The 22,763-nt window shown below is 40.1% G+C and overlaps 1 protein-coding gene across 1 annotated transcript in view; it reads right to left on the minus strand.

Annotated features, from left to right (window-relative positions):
• sorcs3a (sortilin related VPS10 domain containing receptor 3a) overlaps positions 1–22,763 on the minus strand; it is a 249,982-nt gene that overhangs the window by 110,368 nt on the left and 116,851 nt on the right. Inside the window, exons 3-4 of the mRNA XM_069676841.1 lie at positions 14,331–14,430; positions 1,178–1,336 (exon numbers count right to left, since the gene is read on the minus strand). Coding sequence (XP_069532942.1) covers positions 1,178–1,336; positions 14,331–14,430 — 259 coding nt within the window. The remainder of the gene's footprint in view (positions 1–1,177; positions 1,337–14,330; positions 14,431–22,763) is intronic.

The raw sequence follows: 22,763 nt of genomic DNA on the forward strand, positions 1-22,763 counted from the left end.
TGCAGAGATGCGAAGTCACCACTTAACCAAATAGCACCATCATCTTGGTAACATAACGTAACACAATAAAATACCTCTTTCTGCATTTTACACTGGTATATTGGTCGCACAGGTATATAAGAGGCAGCCTTCTTTTTAGATTAAAAAAATGTATCAAAGTATGCCGAATTTTACTGTAACATTCACCCAAGTTTAAATGTCGCCTGTATTTTTAAAACAATTTGAATTTAACAGGGTGTTTACATACAGTATGTTGTGGATTTATAGTACTGCATATGTGAAAAAAACTGTACAAATCCTTCAGTGTCTTAAGAGGGAGCTGTGTGACATCCGATGCTGACGCAGGTGACATCACTTGAGGAAAATTTGTGTCTGGTTTATACAATTTTAAATGGTTTGGGCCCTACCCCTCTACGTGACTTTGTGTATACTCGCTTAGTACATTCTATTAGATCCTCTACAAATGATTGTACTATACCATTTCGCCGCACTGCTTTTGGACAATCAGCTTTTTCCGTTAAAGCCACAAATCAGTGGAACAACCTGGCTGATGATGTGAGGAGCTGCAGCTCTATCAGCATCTTCAAAACCAACTTAAAAAGTCTGTTAAAAGCTGCTCAGCTCTGTACTCATTGACCTCGCTTCCCATCTTATGGTCTTTATGGCTTGACTTTATTTGACAAGCATGCATTTATGATGTGCTGCTTCTGGTGTGTTCTTTCTTGTGTAAATGTGTTGTATGCTTTACTCTGTACTGTTTTTTGTTTCGTGTTGACCTGCCAAGGGACTACAGATGCAAATTAACTATAATCTGGTACGGTGCATCAAATGGTGACATTTATGTTTTAAACTGTACATGGTCCCATTTAAATAAAATAAATTAAATTAAATTAAAATTGTCAGTTAGGGCGGAGGACTACAATTTCATACTGTATCTAATGATCTGAAATGTGGCACGGTTCTCTCCTTATTTTACAAATTGACGGTATTTAAGGAGCTTCATATTCAGCACGTGAATCATACTTTACATCAGGTAATTTACTAAAATGATGAAAATGACTGGCGCTTTTGAATATGTAATTTGTGCAGCACAAAGGAAGAAATGGCTCTTAATATGTCACATGCAGCTTATTGTGATACAGACAGAAAAGACACACGACATCAAGCACAATCTCACCTTCTGGTCGTGACTGTAGGCTAAGGCCCAGTCCTCCTCAGCGGGGTGGAATAAGAGGCTCAGCACATAGAACGTGAGGCGGTACTTCTGGTAACTGGCTCCCTCATCAGAGCTGATGAGCACGCTGCTCTCAAACTCGGGATCTGTCAACACCATAATCTGAGAGAGCCGAGAGAAGGGGGGGGGCACACATGTGAGGGATAGGGTTTTTTGAAGACGAGGGAGGGGAGGATTTGAAGGGCGAGTTGGAGTAAATGGGTGGAAAGATGGGGAGATGAGAGAAGGTAGAAGAGGGTGTTAGAGGCAGGAGCAGCGTCAGCAGAACAGGGCCTAGCTTTTTGGCACGTCAGGCCTCTGCTTGGCAAACATCTCTTCTCCATATCCGACTTCATTTCGTGAATGACTCCATAGCCATGTTTCTGTGATTCCTCCTGTGCACTCTGAGGCGAACACTTTCATCATCTCTCACTTAAAATAAGATCAAGATTGTTCCCAGCAACTAGAGGGTGTAAACCACAAAAAGACCAAAGAGAACGCTTTGAGCACACAGGTGGGTTGGCACATCCTGGAAGCATTTGATTAATAAAGAAGAGAAACGGGATGGAGCTTATAGTCTAATTACAATTAAGTCCTGTGCAAACAGGGGCTTGTGCAGCCATGCATGAATCTGCATATACAGTATGTTATTTTTCCTTATCAGACAGTTCTTTAGCATGTCATTTCCTAACAATTCTCCTTCCAGGGAAATTGTAATTTCAAATTTAACAGCACCACACTGGTAGAAACCCCTAATTTCATGCTTGGAATATTTCTACCAGAGCTATCACAGTTATTACTAAATTCAATAAGAACAGGAATTCCACAATGCATATTTCTTTCTGCTAATGACATTTAGAGTCTTTGTGGAAGCTGATAAAAAAGGAAATTTGTCCTTGACTAAAGAAACAGTGTTTGAATAGGTGTGCAATATATTTTCAGAGCATTGTATTCTTTGACTCAGACTATTGAATACATGTATTCATTATGACCAATTCAAATGTTACAACTATTCATCCACCGGGTCATTCAACTGGATTTTTCTGCACTGTGGTAGGCTAAATGTTTTTAACAGGGTTTTACATGATTAAGTAAACCAAGAGACTAGATATATTGTATCCTTTTAAGATTAGAATCAAAATAAAGGTTGACCTTCAACAGTGTTCAGATGTACCATATGTATCATAATTGGGATAATTTAAACAACTGTATGATTATGAACAAAAATTATAACTAAAACTATAAACAGTTAAAATGCTGCTCTATAAATGGATACTGTAGTGCAAGATTGCCTCTTAAGGTGGTCAACAAATTAAGTGAACGTTATTCTGATGTTAAATGTCAACATTTTTTATGTACATTTACATTTGCTTTAACTTTCAAAGAAAGTGTAATTCAGGCGGGATTATGTTTCACTCCCAAAACTTTTGCTGATGAAAGGTAGTTGTATATGAAGGCAATGTCTAGTAGAAATGGCAGCCCATTGTAGTCATCAGCATAAGAGATGCAGATATAACTTTCCTTTAGCTGTTGTCGTGGACCAAGAAGTCAAGGCACAAAGCTACACAGGTTTTAAGTTAGGAAAAAAATCTGTCTTTTTATAGGAAAAAAAAAAAAGGAGTTTGACCATAGCAAATAGCTGAATCAGGCTAATTAAAAGAGTTATAGTGCCCATTAAAAGAGGTCAACATAACACTAACAAAACTAGATTTGAACTCAACCAACAAACGTTAGAGACATCAAACTGGGGTTTGAACCAGTGACCTTTTAACTGTGAGGCAACAGCACTAACCACTGCACCACTGTGCAGCCAAGTCATCATACAATATAACTAAAACCCAATACCCTAAAAACTCCCCCATACTGTCAGAGCACTTGGTATGGTCCTCCCACATAAAGCCAGACTCCACCCTCAGACATATCTTTTGGCAAACCAGGAAGGAGACACAGCAGTCAGGTAACTCAAATGAAAAGAGAAAATAATTAATATTACTTAATTAAACCAACGACAAAGAAATGTTACTTTAGTGTTAACTTAATAAATAAACAATACTACTCAACTGTACCGTGCTTATAAACAAACCCTTAACCAGACAAATGTTGTGTGTAATATGTTGAATGTGTTAAATGCCCGCAAATGAAAATAACTTAATGGATAATAATGTGAGTGTTAAAGACAACCTATTGCTGTGTGGCTTTGGCCATCAAAGCTATGATTGAGTCTAAAAGCAACGGCTGACAGCTGTTACAGTCTTAGCTAGCAGCTAGCTTTATCTGGTGGTAAACAAGTGGTGTACAGTGGAGTGTGTGCAAGCTGTTCACTACACCGCTGCCTCGAGCTGAAAAAAAAAGGTTAAGAAGAACAATCTCTTTCACATTAGGAATAATTATTTGTTTTATTATGTAAACATGGTTTAGGTTTAAATTTGTATCGATTAGTCTTGATCTTTTTTATCAGGATGAAAGAACATGTTACAAGGCTTGCGTGGTGGAATTCTGGGTAGTTGCAGAGCTCGTGGCACAAATGGATGTGTTCTCTCTCGTCAATTCAATTTGGATTGGAAAAACAGCAGCACATTTGTCACTGACAGAAATGTTAGCCCTCTTTCCACAGCTTTAACCGGGAACCCTCCCTGGTGGTGATTTAGATAAATTGTTTTTCATTAAGCACCAATAAACAGGCGGCAAATTCTCAACCTGGATTTCTCATTGGCCCGCACTCGCCGATCTCGCCATTCATTACCTGTCACTGTGTAATGCCAAGGCCTCCTGATATCTGCCAGTGTCTTTGGGGCTTGTCAGATGTAATTTGCCCTTTTTAAGCAGTAATCATATTCTATAATATTATAGTAAGCAGCAGTCTATTATGAATAGGAAATTACATTTTGCCCTGACTTATTTTGAGTCTGCTGTCAGAGCTTTCAGTTAAATACAAAAGCAGAAATGCCTTGAAGAAGGGGAAGTAGATATCGTATTTTCCATTTTAAAATCCACCCTTGCTCTCTGTGTAAGCGTGTTATGCATTCTTTATGTAATCCTTCAACTGCAGTGCTTTCTAGCTCATGTTTTCTCAAACTTCACATCACAGATGTGCTCTTCTAAAACTGGAATATGGCCCAGAAAGCATTGTCACATTCACATTACTCATTTACCAGCATATAAGTGTGAATACAGCCACATTATTCCCCAACCTTACACATTATCGTAACGAGCCAGTTTCTGTCTGACGCCTCTGCGATTAGAAAGAACCCACCGCCGATTCAAAGCCAATACAAAGGCGGGAAAAGGAGCGGTGGCCAATTCCTTCTCCTGCCATCTAAAACAATCAGCCACACACAATAATTACTCACTTCCAAAATCACAGTGACCGATAGCATTAGCAAAGGGGTGATTAAGATTTCCCTCACAGCAGCCTCTCAGCCTGTGTGAGGAGGGTAACAATACTAAATCGATAGAGGTTGGGGCGATAACCGCTGTGTTTTATCAACCTGATGTTGAGCTGTGCATAAGCTGGAGTGCAGAGATAGAAGCGGGTAGTTGTCGGATCATGAGGTAAGTGGAGGTATGGATCAGAGAGGGAGGGAGAGACACTCTGCAGCAAATGAATCACGTCACGCCAGATCAATTGAGCTTAGTCTGTCTTTGACGGGAGGCTTTAGCAGAGAGTTGTCGCGGCAATATGCTCATTAACCATGGATCAGGACTTAATCACCCACATTTAGCTATCATGTTTTCACTGTCTCGCTTCCCCAATGGCATTTTAAATGTGCATGTCTTTATTTTCAAATTAACCTAATCCTCCAGCCGTTCAATCAAACTGCTCAAGCTCTAAGCGCACACCGAGCTCGGAGAAATGACATCAAAATATAGCCGGGAAGATTCATGGGAGGTGTCATTTCTGCAGGCTTTGCACTAAATGTCATTACTATCATTCAAATCTATAATGTGACATTGCTAAAGGTCACAGCTTCAACTTTTGCCCGGACAATGTAACGGGAAAATATTCTACATATGCTCCCAGGAGAGTCGCAGTGGACATACGATTCCTTTATTGAGGTTGATAGGAATACCACAAAGAGCAGCAGACGATTACATCTAACGGTGAGCGATCGGGCTTCCACACTGCTCTTTTTCTGGCAAACAAGGCCGCTCAGATTCATGGAGGCAACACGGGAATGGAGCCAGGCCAACTTTCATCCATCTAGGGGATGGCAAATGGAAATAATTAGATCAGGGATAAGGTGCAGAGGGGGAATCGGCCCATGGGCAGAGCCAGAGATCAACCATTAGAGTAAAATATTCTCCTGAGACTTTTACAACTTCTGACCAGAAGCGAATCGAAAATAATTAATCTTTATTGTCCACCAGGGTAATGTCTCACATGCACCATAAATGCAAGCAGTAGAATATGGCTTTGGTGGGGTTCCATTTACATAGATTGATTTAAGAAATATAAAATATCTTAAATATGTTTTAGTAAATCACAAGATCTGTATTGTTTTCTTATTCAAAGTTAGCTGAGAGCGGCCATGTTTCTTTAATACTTGTCAGTCATTGTGACTGTGTTTTAAAATATGGCAAAGCATTAACTTATAAATATAGGATCCCAAGTTCACCTTCGTGTGTGTATGTTTTATTCCAACATTATGCTCGGAAAATATCAGAACACTAAAGAGTATTTCTACCTTGAAAGGCCGTAACAGTCATGACATATTATAGACAGTGTATTATTTAAGTGTTCTTACTTTTGCAGATTCCTGTCACTGTTCAGAAGAAACATTTTGTTTCTTAACACAAACAATTACAAACAAAAGCTGCTTTCTACGTGTGTTTTCCTGAGGCTTTGCAGTTTCTCATGTTTTCCTGTGATGTTAAGATTGATTGGCCATGGGCTGTATCTGCTCTAATGCACTGAAATACACTTTGGTGATGTTTTTTTTATGTATTGTATCCAATGATCCAATGAAGAATTAATTTGTCTCTATTTAACATAAGGGAAATAAGAGATGTTATCCTATTCAATCTAAACTCTGCTGGTTCTGTGGTGAAATAACTACATGTTTACAAATATCAGACTAAACATTTATGGTACTGATGTTTTGACCATCATTTCTGAGACTATATTGGATTACTCATGTTTGCAATAAAGATCCACTTACATCTAGATGTTGTAATGATTTCTGGAATTGTACGCAAATAATGAGTGAACAGTCAGAATGATCACGATGGCTACTTTAGAAGTATTGCTATCTGCCCGCCGATAGGTAAGGGATAATGTATAGTGAGCAGGTCTCACCCTCCTACTCGATTACAACCTGCTCACTATACATTATCATACGACTTTTTACTTACAAAATCAATTATTTGACAATATAATGATTTGGAAATGATTTTATTCATTTAAAAAGGATTGTGTTTCCAATTTAAAATAGTCCATTACGCTCACAGTGAGAGCTGCGTCCATAGCAACTGTAGCCTTCTTACAATGAGCTAAGCTTACTGTTATTACTCAGTGGTAGAGTCGGTCGTCTTTCGATCAGAAGGTCGGAGGTTTGATCCCCAGCTCCCTCAGTCTACATGTTCAAGTGTCCTTGGGCAAGACACTGAACCCCAAATCGGCATAGCCTACGGGTATGAATGTAATAACTGATTGACAGTTGGGCATTTAGGTAGCAGCCTCTGCCATCAGTGTATGACTGTGTGTGTGTGTGTGTGTGTGTGTGAATGGGTGAATGTGACATGTAGTGTAAAAGCAGTCTCGAGTGGTCGCAATGACTAGAAAAGTGCTATATAAGTACAGTCCATTTACCATAAATTCCCACAGATGGTGAATAAGGAATCAGCGCAGCACCTGATTGAGGTTTTCTGTCTCGTCACTGTCAGAGTCTGTTGACTCCATTCACCATCTTTCTGTGTTGTGTTTAATGTTTTTTTTTATATATGCCGTCTTCAGTGTTTAAGATCTCTCTCTCTAATAGCCTTCAGTTTTTGTCTTTTAACCTTTATTACTTTCTCTCCGCGGTTTTGTCTCTTTTCTTTTTTCCCTCTGTAAACAGGCCGACGTCAAATTGACCTGACTTCATTCGGTGGATTGATATGATTACAGTTAGTCCTCCGGATTGTGTGATTAGAGTCGCATCCCTAGCAACGGTCTGTTCTTCATAACAACAGTCTGTTATTATGAAATAACAGTCATTGGAATGCCGTAATTAACCAATCATAATCAAGTATTTAACTAAGCTGTGTTATAACAACCTTTAGAATATAATACTGCCCGTCCAAAGATTCAGATGTTGATACTTTTGCCTCACTCCTTACTGTAGCAATACCCAAATCCACCTTCTACTATATCATGCCTGAATGATTAAGTGTCCTGTCTGTCTTCTTAATAAAATATTCATTAAGAGCTTCACCTGCCAATTCCAACCAGAGATGGCTGCCTGCTATCCCATATCCAAATAATCTCATCTCCCTGGATTCCAACTGATTCTGAATGCATCCACTCTCTGAAGAAGTGCCCTGAGAATCCACACTTTTTGTATTTGTCTTTTAGTTTTTTCTTCTGTCTCTTTCTAAGGGTTGGGGACGGGTCTGGGCTTAGAAACAAGACAAAAAATGGGGGAAACTATTTTAAAACACCAATTTTTTATTTTATTTAGCCCTGTAAAGTAGTGTAAAAATATATAAAACAAAACTGTACTGTTATTAACATCCTGTACATTGTGTCATAACAGTGTGAATTCTACTTTTCCATCTGCATTCCAGCTGAATTAACAAAAAGAAAAGGATGTCAGATCAGCAACAAAAGGACCTAAGGGACGATTCCTGCGATGCCCTTGATGTGGAATTAAATTTCCTCCACATAAAAAAGGCAGGAGTGAGTCATAAGCAGTAATCAGCATCGGCTATGATCTGTTCCTCACCCTGACGTGGTTTAGCTCAACAGTGAGGGATCCCATTAACTCCCACGCCATACAAACGGATTCAGGGTCAGTACCTTGGCTCGGCCTTGGGAAAGTGAGTCTGATGAACCCGAGCACCTTCACAACTCTGAGCACGTCCCCATCACACGCAGGAGTCCACCTTTATTTTCTGCGAGTCTGTTTGAGTTATATTTGTGCAATAATTATGGGACATGGCAGGTCGACCTGAACAAAATGATTATTTTCAAGGATAACATGTTACTTTCTAACATTTTGCAACACCTGTCAAATAGCAGGAAAAATGTCTCAACTCTCATAACGGTGGGCCAAGACGTTTCTTTTATGCTAATGTCCTTTGATTTTCTTGGTCCTTGAATCAGTGTTGACCTCTGTCTTCCTCCGCAGCTTATTCATTTTTACTCATGTTCTGTGGGAAAATAGTCTGCACATTAAACATTGAAAATATTGGATTTGCAGACGTTATCTACAAACGGTAATTTGTCTTTTTATGATTTGCGGTTAAATGTTTTTTAAAGCAAGGCTTTGTAGGTAGCATGCTCTTGGGCGCCTCCACTGGCGACAATTGGTTTTTGCAGGAGCAACACTTCCCAAATTAACCAGAAATCTGCAATTGGTTCCCTTTGTCATGGTTTTGACTCTTGATTTTCCTTGCTTTTGTTTGAAGACTGTTTGCCTTTATCTGAGCATCAAATTTTGGAAGTTGTATCTGTAGTCATCGATCTTTTCTTTGTTTGTTCAGCCATAGTAGATTACTGTTTCCTCGCAATGCTTACAGAAACCGGAATTATAGCCACTTAGCTCCGCCTACCCTCTCTGGCAGACCAACCACAGCTGGGTGATGGAAAACGTGTCACTAACTGGGCGCTGCTTGTGATTTTTTCCTCGAAAGTCGCACCAGACACCCAGCCTGTAATACTGCAAATGCAAAGGCTTTCATCAGTGGGCCATAGGCTCAATCACCATTGTGTTAACTCATTCGGCGATAGATAGAGACTTCACTGACATTTATTTAAATGAAAAAGTTCGAGATTGTACTTTAAAGTGATATCACCGTTAATAAAGAGTAAATTGAACTTTGCCAGAAACATTGCTCCAAATGAATGATAATGTTGCATCGTACATACTGAATGTGTACATAAGAAATGTGTTGTTTCAAACACAGCTTCATTAGACAGTCTGACTTATGGAATGGAACCACAACCAAATATAAGATGTCTCTAAGTTGACTTTGTGTTCACATTAAAATATTGATCTGTTGCACGCTGGAACACATTGTGTGCAGGGCTTCACATTAACTTTTTTGCTCACCAGCCACTGTGGCTTGTGGTTTTCCAAAGTAACTTGACACTCATTTTTCTTTTTCTTTTAGAAATTATGTTTGATTTGATTAATATTGGCAATGGTGTGCTACAATTTACTTGATGAACTAGAAAGCCAATCTCGACCTGACCTCCACTTTTGGTTGAACTGTCTTTTGTTTTTCTTAGTCTCTTCTTTATTTTCGGTGTCATCAGGTTTTCTTTTCCATGCTGACCTGCTCTCCGGGCTTTGTTACACCTGTAATATGCCGCCCCATTTTGATTCTTCACAGGTGTGTCTTGTGTCGTCACTGGCGCACAAACACAAGGCAACACTGTGTGCAGGTAGTGCTCATGGGAGTTGTAGGTTCGCCACTAACCAAAGTGGCTAGTAAGAGTGAGTGAGTTGCCCACAGCTGCCAAATTCTACCCACATTTGGCGCATTTTGCTAATGTCAAGCCCTGATTGTAACCCATAGACATGTCCCCATACAGGATATAGCCATCATGACATCAAGAGAGAGTTTCCAAGCTACCATCCGGAAGCTTTTACTTTGGCGTTTTGGAATGATGTTGGTATTTTGGAGCCAGAAGTGACCATAGTTTGGGGGAAAGGTTGGATACTCATTGCTACATTACTATCATGATTAAAAGATCTCCACAATAAACTAGCCTAACCCTAAAGCACATTATTTGTTATCCTCTCAGCATAACTTACTAAATAAACTTTTTTAGGACAATTTTTACTGGGGTAATAAATTAACAGAGAAGTAGAGTCATGTTCTGGTACACATATGATTGCACACACTGAATTTCCCCAAGAGAAAATGCAGGTTTAAGGCTTCACTTTTAAAAAAAGGCTGTCTACTTCTTAAATACAGTGTTTGATTGTAACCACAGCTCAAGTTACGTCTGGATCCCACAGGATCCGTGTCCGGCGCGTTCCGTCTACACCGCTGTTCTGGTCCGTCAGACGGTGCGAGCAAGATCGCGCGAGAATTGCGAAATCACGCGATAACATCAATGTTAAACAGCAACACACAAACAACAGTTCAGTTTGCACCTCCGAGTTTTTTTATCTGCTCATTTGGAGATCAATCTGTACACTACTTAATTAAAAGTGTTCTTTTTTCAAGATTTCAGTCTGTTGTTGTTGTGAAAACAGAAAAGTCTGTACCGGTCTATACATGGTGTTTTATTTTGAAATGACTGGATGCTGTATGCTGTTTTACAGTGTGACTTCCTGTTTGGAATGATCTGCTTTGGCCTCCGTCAAAAAATAGACCCAGCACGTATCTTTAGCGTAGCAGAGCGGAGAGACGCTTCTGGATGTGCCGTGCTGTGGAATCATGAGCATTGACTTGAATGGGCGCGATCGACTCCGGAGGTCGCAGTGCACACGGAATGCGCTGGAGACGGACCCTGTGGAATTTGAGGGTTACGCTGGTCATTCTCGACCATTAAAGGTCTTAGCAACAAAATCCCTGAAAGTATCCAATTAAGCAGGCAACCAATTACTCATACAAAATTAAACTCATTTTTCATGAACTTCATGTGTGAAAATACATTAAATTGTGGATAATTTTTAAAGTCCATGTAGAAAATGTGTAGGAGAATCGTTTACTTAGAAATTGCCCAAGCCTTTTAGTACTCGCCAATTATTGCCAGTTTTCTTCAGCCCTCAGCGACACACTGAAGAAGACACACTCTTTTGTGGATGAAGTATTGAAAATATTCAAATGCTGACATGAATGGCCACTGCTCACATTTCCACTCTATTGCCACTAATTGCCTCTAATTATCATGTTAAGCTTGCTGCAAAATCATAACGATAATGCCTCCTGCTCTGCGTTACAGATCAGGTTAATGCAGTGTAAACTACACCTCCTCCATGTGCATACAATTTGTTCTGATTAGCGTTGGAATGCTAATTCAAGAGCTGGGTATTTTTTGTATTATATGTTTTTTTAAAGATACAAGTCGACTAAGAACAAAAGGCCTTGGGCTGTCTGCTATGGAGACGAGACTCCTACATTAACTGAGCGGCTTACAGCACTCTGACCTCAGACTCGACAATTCCTCTTGCCTATTACATTGTTGCTCAGAGCACGAGAAGGGTTAAGTTCACTGCCTGATTCTGTGAGATGTGAATCCGTGTCGGGATTCAGACCGTTTCCTGTACATGAGTCTTTGCAGAATGTGATGCAGAAATGAGCATAATCTTTTCGGGGGTCATTTACCTCCACAATTCGATTCAGTTCATTTGAATTTTAATACCAGGAAGGTTAAGACGGTTCTTTAACTACAGTATTTTTCATTTAATTAAATTGACATAAAACTGAAACAGATGGGAGAAAAAAAAAACCAAACCATCTGATCAGTTAACGAAAATTCTTTGAAAAATGGAAAGTAATTGACAGAATTCTCGGGCAGATTAAAGTCGTTGGCAGATGGTTGGCAGCTGGCAATGCTCGCACTTTTTTGTTGCTTTAAGTCCTGAAGATTTCACTTCTGGTGGTTGCCAGACATCTTTCTGCAGATAGAACTCATGCCTGGATAGTTTCCCGTGTTAAATACAATTTCTTTTATTCAGAAATTGTACTTTTGTAGGAAGGCAATGCCATAAATGAACACAACCTCCACAGTGCCCACTGATGAGCTGCTTACTGTGGAGAATTCCCTTTACATAGACTTGACGCTGTTGTTGTTCTTGAATTGATCATGTTAAAGAGACCACAGCATCCCGGCCCTGGCCTCTCTACATTGGCTTCCTGTTGCTTTTAGAATTGATTTTAAGATTTTACTGATCACTTTTAAAGCACACATGGGTCTGGCTTAAAGCAAAAGGGGATCGTGCCTTTGCCGCCAGGGCCCCTCGGCTTTGGAACGACCTGCCACAAAATCAGTGACATCTTTTAAATCTCTTCTTAAAACTCACTTTTATAGACTTGCTTTTATGTCATCGTCCTCTTCTTCTTATTATCGGCTATTAATCGTCTTTCTAAAAAAAAAATGTATTCCACATTATTCTTACTTTTACATCTTTTATTGTTTTTAATGTCATTTTATTGCTTCTATTCCTTAAATCTCCTTTGTTGCTTTAGTGCCTTTACTTCCTTCTATTGCTTCTATTGCTTTTAGCTCTTTTATTGTTTGTATTGCCTTTACTAGTTTTTATCTCTTATCACTTTTACAGCTTTCTTTTCTTTATTTCCTCTCTTTTATCTCTCTTAGTTATTTTACTTCTATTCTACTTCTTCCTGATTCTTCCTGCTTAGTCCCCTTGGTCTTGTGTATGGCCATGTTGTGTGGGTTCTCCTTTTGCCTCTTGGCTCTTGTGTTTTGCCTGTTTTCGTGCCTAGGTTGTTTTATGATTTGCTTGTTCTGCTTGGTTGTCAAAGCACTTTGTAAACTTTTGTTTTTAAAGGTGCTATATAAATAAAGTTATTATTATTATGATGTTGAAATGTACATTACAAAGGGATAATGCTTGATGAGGTGTCCATTATCAGGATTATGGACCACAGAACTAAGCAGATGGTTCCGACCTCCATGTTGTCCATTATTTCCTAACCATGGACCAGATGTGTCGTAGGAGTAAGAGAAAGTACTGTTACTTGACTGAAATTGTACTCAAGTAACAGTTAAAGTACTAAATGACACCAATACAGGAAATTGCTCAGGGAAGAGGGGGGTGGGGGTGATTTTGCTAAGTTGTTTCTTATAAATTTAGTTTAATCTGTATCAGTCAAAAGTGCGATGTAATGTCTAGTTTGTGATCAAATTTAATAAAGGTTAAATTGTAAATATATGTTTTGAAACTTGTGTTAGTGTCTCTGTTTGACTGTTTGAATGGGAGGCAGAGACTAATGCTGTGTTCAAAATGCCATACTACCGATTTGGCCTATGCAGTATGCAAACAAAAGCAAAATGCCAAAAATGCCCGGATGTCGTACTGATTTGGAAAAAAATCATCCGAATGCATCGGACCAGTCTACCTCGCCTACTGTATCCCACAATGCAAAGCGCTGAGACGTCACAGCGGCAGTTGAAATGACGGACAGCAGCAGCATTTCAGCAGAAGGGGGCGCTTTAGCTAAAGAAGCAGCGGTTTTTGTTTACTTCTGCCCAGCATAGCTTACTGCAGAATGAATTTGAAAAGCTCCTCCAAACTACAGACTACCGACCAAACGCAGTATGCATTATATTGCCTGTAGTATATAGTATATAGTACAGCATTTCGAACACAGCCTGTGGTTAAGTGTCACTTCTGCTCAGCTGCTGCACCTGTGAGGCTCCTTTGTTAGCCTGCAGTCTGCTGCATGTTTGGTGAGAGATGTTGGACTTCTTGTACACTGTTTTGGGATTTAAGTAAAATTCAGAGCTCTGGAACCAAAAACCCTGCCTGTCTGATGCCCTCATTTCCACCACCACGCTTTACACCTTCATTGCTGCAGGTTTCCATCCCTAAAACAATCTTTACCATCCCATCAGCTTCTAATGCAATGGAGATGTTGTTCACCCCTGCAGTAAAAATCTTAGATCGGACTTTACAAAGCATGCTCAATAATTTCTAACAGTGAACAGACAGCGTCACCAAACTGCTGTTCCTAGTTGTTCTCCTTTGTCAGGAATTAATGGACATCCAACAGATCAGAATCGAATATTCAGCCAGACAAGCTGAAATCATCAAGACTCAAGGGGAACTATAAGTAAAGATCCATCTCCTATTAAGGCCTGTCTCAAAACTGCAGTGGAGGGACATAAAGGCCACTCTTTCAGAAGCACACGAACCTTTTGAACATTCAAACACAGGTTGAAAGAATGAGCCGGTGAACACATGAACTGAAAAACAAACTACATGCAACATCTCACCTTTCTCTTATTAGTGGGGCAGACGTACAGGTAGCTCAGGACAGTCTTGGATCCGACTTTGTCATTCATTCTCTCATATGTGGAGCCGTAGTCAGTAGATCTGAAATGGAGGAGATAAAGGGAGAATGCACTCAGAGGCAGGCAAATACTATGGTAGATAAAAGCACAGTGCTGACAATCTAATGGGTAAACAAACAGACTAAAGACTGCTGGGACTTTGCAGGATTCATGTCAAACGATGTTTATTTTGCAGTCATGAAAAAGGAAGCAATATCACACCCTATCACACCCTACAGGAAACACAACAAGTAAACAGAGGCTGCAATGGTATATACAGTTACTCTGTGCGGGAGGGGAACCTCTGGCATTAGAACAAGGGAAGGTTAACCAATCATCTATAGCTGCCGACAAAAACGAACCATTGGAAAATGTCTGGGGACCCAGAACTGTTAATAATTAATTCTCTCCTGATAACTACTATGAAATAAAATATGACGAGAGCAAAAACATGTGGATGTTCCCGAACCCATGGGCTTTAATAATTTAACAGTGGGAATGAGCCTGTTAGCCAGCCTAGTCCCTAGAAACTCCACATGAATCCATCATCACTAGTAACTACCAAATCTGCTTTCAAGTAGAATATTACAGCATTTGCAGGACTTCACTCGCTTTTCCTTTTTCTAATGTGAAAGCTGCATTCATGTGCCCAGGATTTTCAAATATTTCTCTCAGCGGGGACAGAAGCACCCACCCACAGCCGTGGCAGAACTCCCATTTGGATTTGCAGACTACTTCACGGCGTTATGAGGAAAGTGGAGATGATACCTATTTCAGCGTTCTTTCCTTTTTTGGATAAAGCCGGCTGCTTGTGCTCCTTCAGTGGGGAATTAGGGTTTCAGTGAAATTGCAAAGAGTTTCCTGTCATTCAGATGTATTCCTGAATGCCTCTGAGAGACACAGTAGTTGCTACGATTACAAAGCACAATAATGAATCAGACAGACAGCATATTAAAGTGAAGTAGGTGTGGAAGTCCTGCGCTGACAATGATCCTGATTCAGAGCAGGGGCGATGAACTACACTGATGGCCTTTGTATAACACTGCCGCAGCCTCCTGAGAGGAGCCTTCATAAATAACACCCAAACATATGTTGTTTTTGGCATGACACGGGCGAGCTCTACTGCCAGATCTGCCTTCATCATCTAGTCACCCTAATGCATATGCTCAGATGTCATAAAAGCAGAGTTATGACATGTTTGGCGTGGACATGAGGGAGATGTCAGCTCTTGGATGTTGGCCGAGATTAAGTGTGACCCTCTCCAACACTCACACCCTGCACAAGAGAGCTAATCAATATGAGAAGGAAAATGAGCTGATTTTATTAGAGGAGGTGGCAGAATGACAAAGAAAGTTATCCATCCACATCATACTTTTTGGATCGCTTTCTGAAGGGTAATGAATTAGGAAATGTTTAAGGTGGGCAGTGGCAAGGCTACAGGAGGCCCAGTGGTTACACTGAACTGTATCTGAAAGGCAATAGTTTGATTCCCAACATGGTTTGGTCCTTCAAAAGACTCGATACTGTCTGCTTTTCTGTTGAAGAGATAATACGAAAACGTGTATTAGCTTTGCAAATGTTGTGTGAACGGCTCTTTTGTTGTGGACGACGGGAACCGAGTTGTAGGTGAGAGCCGTTCTCTTTATAGTTGTGCCCAATTCACTGACAAGGCAGAGGATATGGCGTCACCTTCAACTTCAACCTTCAAATTGAAATTATATAGGTGGGATGTTTAAATTTGAATCTGATCCAAATCTTACCCTATCGTTGTCCAAGTGATTATTTCGCAGATAAACCTATTAATCTCTGCATGATAAATGGCTCTGGGATAGGAATGGAGCCATAAGATCCTTCAAAGAGCTGTAATTCCCAACACTAGTTTTGAGGCCTAATTATTTCACACAATCAATTTAGTTGGGATATTTGGGTATCTTTCTATCTGGGCCCCCTGTTTTTTCTTGACATTTGTTTGTTAGATAATACATCTAAAAAGGTTTGGAAGTTGCTGCATATAACAGCTGTGAGTCAATCAATACCAACACACTGAACCATTTAGGCAATGGTAAACCACTAACTCTTGTGTTCAAAGAGATGAAATTGTGGCAGCTTTGATGTCGTGGGGCGGCTGTGGCTCAGTGGTAGAGTCGGTCGTCTCTCAATCAGAAGGTTGGCGATTCGATCCCTGACTGCTACAGGCACATGTCGAAGTGTCGTTGGGCAAGACACTGAACCCCGAATTGCTCCCCAAGGCATGGCCATCGGGTATGAATGGGCATAGATGGGCACTTAGGCCTTTGCCATCAATGGGTGAATGTGACATGTAGTGTAAAAGCAGCTTTGAATGGTAGAAGACGAGAAAAGCGCTATATAAGTGCAGTCCATTTACGTTAGCAATGTGACTGCTGTATCTGCCATTTCTCAGGCTAAACATTTTTCAGGCTAAACTCAATCAAACCAAGAAAGTTTGGAAATCAAGAGACTTTATAAACTTGGATCTAGAGCTAGTAGAGTCTAGAGAACAGCTGGATAATGTATACTTTGTCAACAGTATAATAAATAGTGTCTCTGTGATGCTTATAATATTCTTTGTCAGAGGTGAAACAGTTATCTTCTCAGACCTGTACTTTTTCACTGTACAGTAAAGAGCATATTTATTAAACTAAGTTATTATAGCAGCACAGTTGATGTCAATCATTGGCTTTAATTTTTAGTATAGTATATCTTCATTTTCCCCGTTTTCTTTCGGCTGACTGAAAGTCTTTGTTGTCAGCTCAGAGAGCATTTCCAGCCACTTTCGGCCTGCCCTTGCCCCGCTAATCATATTAAGTCTTCAGGAGCTGACAAGTCCAATTTGACCTTAGCCGTATTCTTAAGCATCCTCTGTAAAGCAGAGAGGATTATCCGTGCTAATATTTTAATAGTACATCAATTACGGCTGCGCCTGATTTCACTAAAAGAAGCTCTAATGCTTCTATTGTTATAAAAAGTGCCAAGCACTGGACAGAAACTTAAAGATCGTGGTCGACTTCTTTGATTTAGGTTTGTCTTTGTTGGTTGGCTCTCCATTTAAAAGTTGATTTTCAGAATGTATGTTACTCTTAAGGATTAAAACAACTTGGATGTGAAAATCCACTTCCACACATGCCCTGCCTTACATTTTCCCCTGTTTGCAAATTGCAGTGGAAATAAACCCATGAGTGTAAAAACCTGTTACACTCCAGTACACCGACACCCGTTTTGTGTTGGCTGCATCACCTGCCACCTTTTGCGCAGCGGCAACAATAGGCAGGATGTAGCATTTATTCTGTCTGACAGCCTGTTCGCTGACGGTCAGACAGGTCGGTGTGTGGAGGGAAGCATTTCTGCCTATTTGCTCTTTGCAAAACACATGCAGGTGTCGTGTGTCACCACTGTGTGACGCTTTAGTTTGCTGTCAATGTCTTACAGCAGAACACTCAGTTTGGAAGCTTCACTAACTCAGCCCATAGAGCTCTGTTTGAAAGTGAAGCTTTACTCAGTGGTTGCTTATTCTAACCTTGGTGCTATGGACATAAACATAGCCTTTAATCAGGAGCCCTTTTCCCCTTGAATTCACATTTAAGCATGTACCTCACGATTTACAGTCATCAAACATTAACTGTCAATGCAGGAAGTAGTGTGAGCGTGATGAGCGGAGGCAGACATGTATATCTTTTCCTCATATTTATCACAGTCAGAAATAATTCATCCCTGGGGGGAAAGTTGGTAACATTACAGTTGCTACCAATCAAGAAATACTTAAAAACATGTGCACAATTTACATAATCTTATGCATTATACTTACAGGAACTGTGAGTTTGGAAAAACAGAATAAATATGTAGAAATGTAGAAAAATATGAACCTTACACTACAGTGTACAACAGTTTAATTAATAATAACATTCATGCAGAAGTTTTGCTCAAATAACTGCACAGTTAAATCACACAGAATAATGCACTGTTAATCAATTGCTTTAGTTACATAAACCTAACCCTTAGCAACAGTATATTCTCCATAACAGTCTTTCCAAAGCTGAGTCATATCATAGGTACCATGCACAAATATGGTAGAAAAACTAAAACCATGTTGTCACTGACCCTAATGCAAACTTTTGACTTATTGGACTTGTCCTGCAACAGGTTTGTGCATCAGCTAAAAGACCTTTTGGCTCATTTAAATCACCAAAATGATTAAATTAATGTTTACACTGCCGCCTGGTTAGCATTTAACACCTCAAAATTAATGTGACACCAGTGGAAGTATTTAGGTACCTAGTAGTAGTGAATGAAAAGTATCAATACAGCAAATTAAAGCTAATCCATTAAAAGTCCTACATAAGAAATGAGAAGTTCTAATCAGAGAAGTAACAATGCTGTCAGATAAATTTAGCTCTGAATTTGTCGTGGAGTAAAAGTAAAAAGTAATCAAATTAAAATATAAGATTTAAGTAAGTGCCTCAAAGCTGTGTGAAAGTAACGTACTTAATGACGTACTTACTTACACAGGAGGACCCAAATGCAGACCGTCATGGCAATATAAGTAGTTTTTAATGCACAAGGCTTATAGTACATGATGAAGGCAAGGGCTCAAACCAAGGAACGGTCCAATACATGCCAATCCAATGGGCAGGTAGAATATCAGACAATAAAATCATGCAAGGTCCAGAAGAGCAAAGCAATGGTCCAACAATCTTGTGGGTTAAACTCAGAGAAAGAAAACTTTGCACAAGGTACAAGGACCCTTTGGCACAGGGAGGCAGAAACACACAGGCTGATACACTGCAGGGTGAAGCTAATCAGGTACAGGTGAAACCAATCAGGGCGGGGCAGACAATCACACAGGCAGGGAACAAACAAGAATTCAGAATGAAGGGTTGAAAATGAGTGTGACTGGGAATCTACACCAACACTGTAGTGTCACACAAGCAACACGTAAGCGTCACAGCAGCATCTATTTTTCCAGATCCACACCGGCTGTGACCACAGAAGAGATGAGTCTCAAAGTTAGCCAATGGTAGTTGTGATTCCTGGCCACAAATAGGGGTGTCTTTGTATACACACAAAGGTGTCAAGTCATTTTATCAGGATGCTTGGCACAATAACAACAATGTTTCTCAGTATAAAACTATGAATAGACTTATTTCTTAATTGTGCAAACATTCTGTATTTATGTAGGATGTAGAAGTCATTGAATTAATAGGATTGGTTTACCCAGATGTTGAGGAAATGTACAGATTCATTGCTCTTTCAGATTAATCTGTCAATCAATAATTTCAATAGGAAACTGAAATCGAAGTTGGCCAAAATGAAGAGATCACATTGTTTAACATGGATTCCTTAGTTGTGGACATGCATTTACACAGAAGTCAATGGCTTCCTATGCTTCACTGACGCACAGCAGCGGGGAGAAATAGACTTGATGCGTAAAAACGAACGGAGCAGCAGAAACAAATACATCTTAATGTTCACTTTGCAGAGAAACAAACCGCTCAAAACTATCATGCAATGACTGTGTTAATATCTTTTTACAGTCACAACTTTCCCACCAGCTAAGTCCATTGGACAATTGTTGGCCTCTTTTGTCTGGTCATCATGTGCAAAAAAACGAAGAGGCAAAGTGGCACAGAGAAAAAAAAGAACAAAGTGAAGAATCTAAAGATTTGTGGCTGCCTTGAGTCGTCTATTTGAGGCAAAACAGCAGACTACTTTTAGCAAAAGGCGACCTGTTTCCCTTTCTGTTCAGACGGGCAGTTTGTGATCCTTACTGTGGAATCATTGGCTGTTTTTGGCTTGTGGGAAAGATAAAAGCTGGAAATACTTTTTGTGACTATCAGTGAAAGAGATTAAGGCAGATTTGAATCAGGAAGTTGCATTAGACTCTCTGGAGTGAAAGATTCCCTCAGTAAGTCTTTGACCATGAAACAGACTTAGCACACTGGCAATATTACAGAATGTTCTTGGAAGGGTTGTATTTAAAGAGCATAATCAATTGCAGAACATAATAAAGCTTTCCCCAATCACCCTCTTCTCTGCAAACTGTCTTTATAGTTGTTGAAAAAATAGATTTGCGAAAGCAAAAAATAGGACTCAAAATGAAACAAATTCCAAAATGTCTAAATGGCATCTGCTGTATCTACACAGGCACAAAGTGGAGGTTTCCATTTGTTTCATTTGTGAAGCCCTCCATTAATTCAAGAGCCAGAAAGAGAGATACAGAGCAGTGCATTTCAGTGTGTGAACATCAAATGATTGGGAAAAAGGCACACCGAAATTGCATTAGGGAATGTTTGTGAGGCTTTGCCAGATGGCTGCCAGTAAAGCAGAACAACTCAGCGTTGGTGTACAACACTGTTGACCATGCTCTTGGGAATGAGAGAGAGAAGGAGAGAGAAACAGAGCTATTCACTTCAAAGACTGAAGGATGCAAACTCTAAGCAAATCATCTTAGTTTCTCAAGCTTGCACAAACAACACAAATCACCCCGAAGCATGCAGGAATTACAGAGAAAAGAACTCTGTTGCAATATTGCTCCAAGAAAAACAAAAGGTTACTGATCTCCCACTCTCCTCACTGTAAAGCTGACATTGGCTTGTTTGCTGCTGAACAGAAACGGTTTTGAATGCATGCTAGTGCATATGAAACAGCAAAGAGACACAATGACAACAGAAAACACCAAATCAATATTCATCAGCGGTCCAAAGATGAAGGCATCATCAGGTGGCTGTGGAAGTCGAACCGAAGCAGCAACAGCTCAATTGTCTGTCACGCGGAGTCACGGGAGGCTCAGAAAGCGAGAGAGGAAAGGTTTCTTAGCGAAAACCCTGCGGCAAAATCAAGCCTGAAGACTCTGAACACTCGCTGAGTGATGCGCTTGAAAAACACTCTCTGCACTGGTGAACCGGAGAGTTCTATGCAGTGCTGAGGGGTCAGAGGTAGAGACGCCTGAATGCGTTGCAGACATTTCCACTGCAATTGTCTGAATTGTTGCAGTCTTCTGTTCCAGGAACACACTCTGGGGGGATGACAAAGCCAATTCTGCTCCAGCCACAGGTCCTCGACACAGGCCTGCTCTTTTGAAGGAATCCAGGGAACTTTGGTTGAACAGGAAAGGAACTAAACAGAGCTGTCGCTGGAACAAAAACGCCTGAGAGCTTGATGACAAAGTATTAGAGACCGGGATCTGGCCAGTTGAAAGCCTTCTTATTAACCTTTCTTTACCCAGCAAAGGGCTAGCTGAACATTTTAAACTCTCTCTTTACAGAACCTTGCTTTGAATTAATTTGTTGATATTTACTGAGCTCAAAGAAAAAGATTCTGTTACAATTCTGGTCCTTTCTGTGTGCAGTTTGGGTGTTTTTCTGTGAATTTGTGTGGGTTTTTTCCCGGCTGCTCTGCTGTCCTCCCACTGCAAAGACATGCAACTCAGCTAAATTTGAACCTCCTCAGTAAGCACTGATTTGCTCATTTGCAGGTCAAATGACGAATATGAACTAGGTGAAAGCTGGGCTACAGTTTGTAGACAAAGAAAGTTTTGGTTACATATAACTTTTTCTTCGTCTTGTGCAAGTGTTCTTGTTCTTTCTGCAATATCTGGACTTATGCTTAAGGTTTTGGAAATGCTGTGGTTAGAGCAAATAAATTACAGCTTAACAGTTGTTAGGGAAACTTAAAACACACAGATTAGGAAAGATTGTGGTTCAACACGGGGGAAGTCGTCTCCTTCATAAATGTCAGATGTTCTTTACAAGACAGGATGGATTTAATCGTGTCCCATTTTGGATCTGGTTCCTGTTGGGTAAAAAACCCAGATTCATTCATCTCTTATCAAATCTTCATGATCTTTCTTAGCTTGTCTCTTTTGTATTTCTGTAATCTATATTTACATTATGTAGAATCTGTAGGCAGGGACATGGATTTCCGGGACAGCAAGTGTTTTGGTTTCCATTGGTCGTACGCCTGTAGTCCAAGTAATATTGACCAATCACGTATCAGCAGGCTGCGGCGTATGCAGGAAAAACAGTCTGTGTGGAGAGCAAAAGCAGGCGGAACGTAACGGGCTATTAATGACATCCTGGCTCCCGTCAGCAGCTATCTGACGATGATTTAGCTTCTTATTTATCTCTATAAACAGACATCGGCATGCTAACAGCTAACAATCTGTTCAAGATCTAAATTTCAACTTCAGATAAATTCCCTTAATGCTTGACAAGAAAGCCGCTCAGCGTTCAGATTTCCAGACTTCCTCAAATGCATCAGAAATGATCGATCCGACCTCCGTTCAACAAACCAGCATTTTAAGAGCTGTTTTCTTCTCCTCTTTAGGACAGACCTGACAAAGCTTCATTCTGACTTTTCACT

Source organism: Semicossyphus pulcher, unplaced genomic scaffold (genome assembly GCF_022749685.1).
Source record: "Semicossyphus pulcher isolate SPU_LCO1_2020_fin unplaced genomic scaffold, fSemPul1.0.p SCAF_27, whole genome shotgun sequence".
In the NCBI taxonomy this organism is placed as follows: Eukaryota; Metazoa; Chordata; class Actinopteri; order Labriformes; family Labridae; genus Semicossyphus; species Semicossyphus pulcher.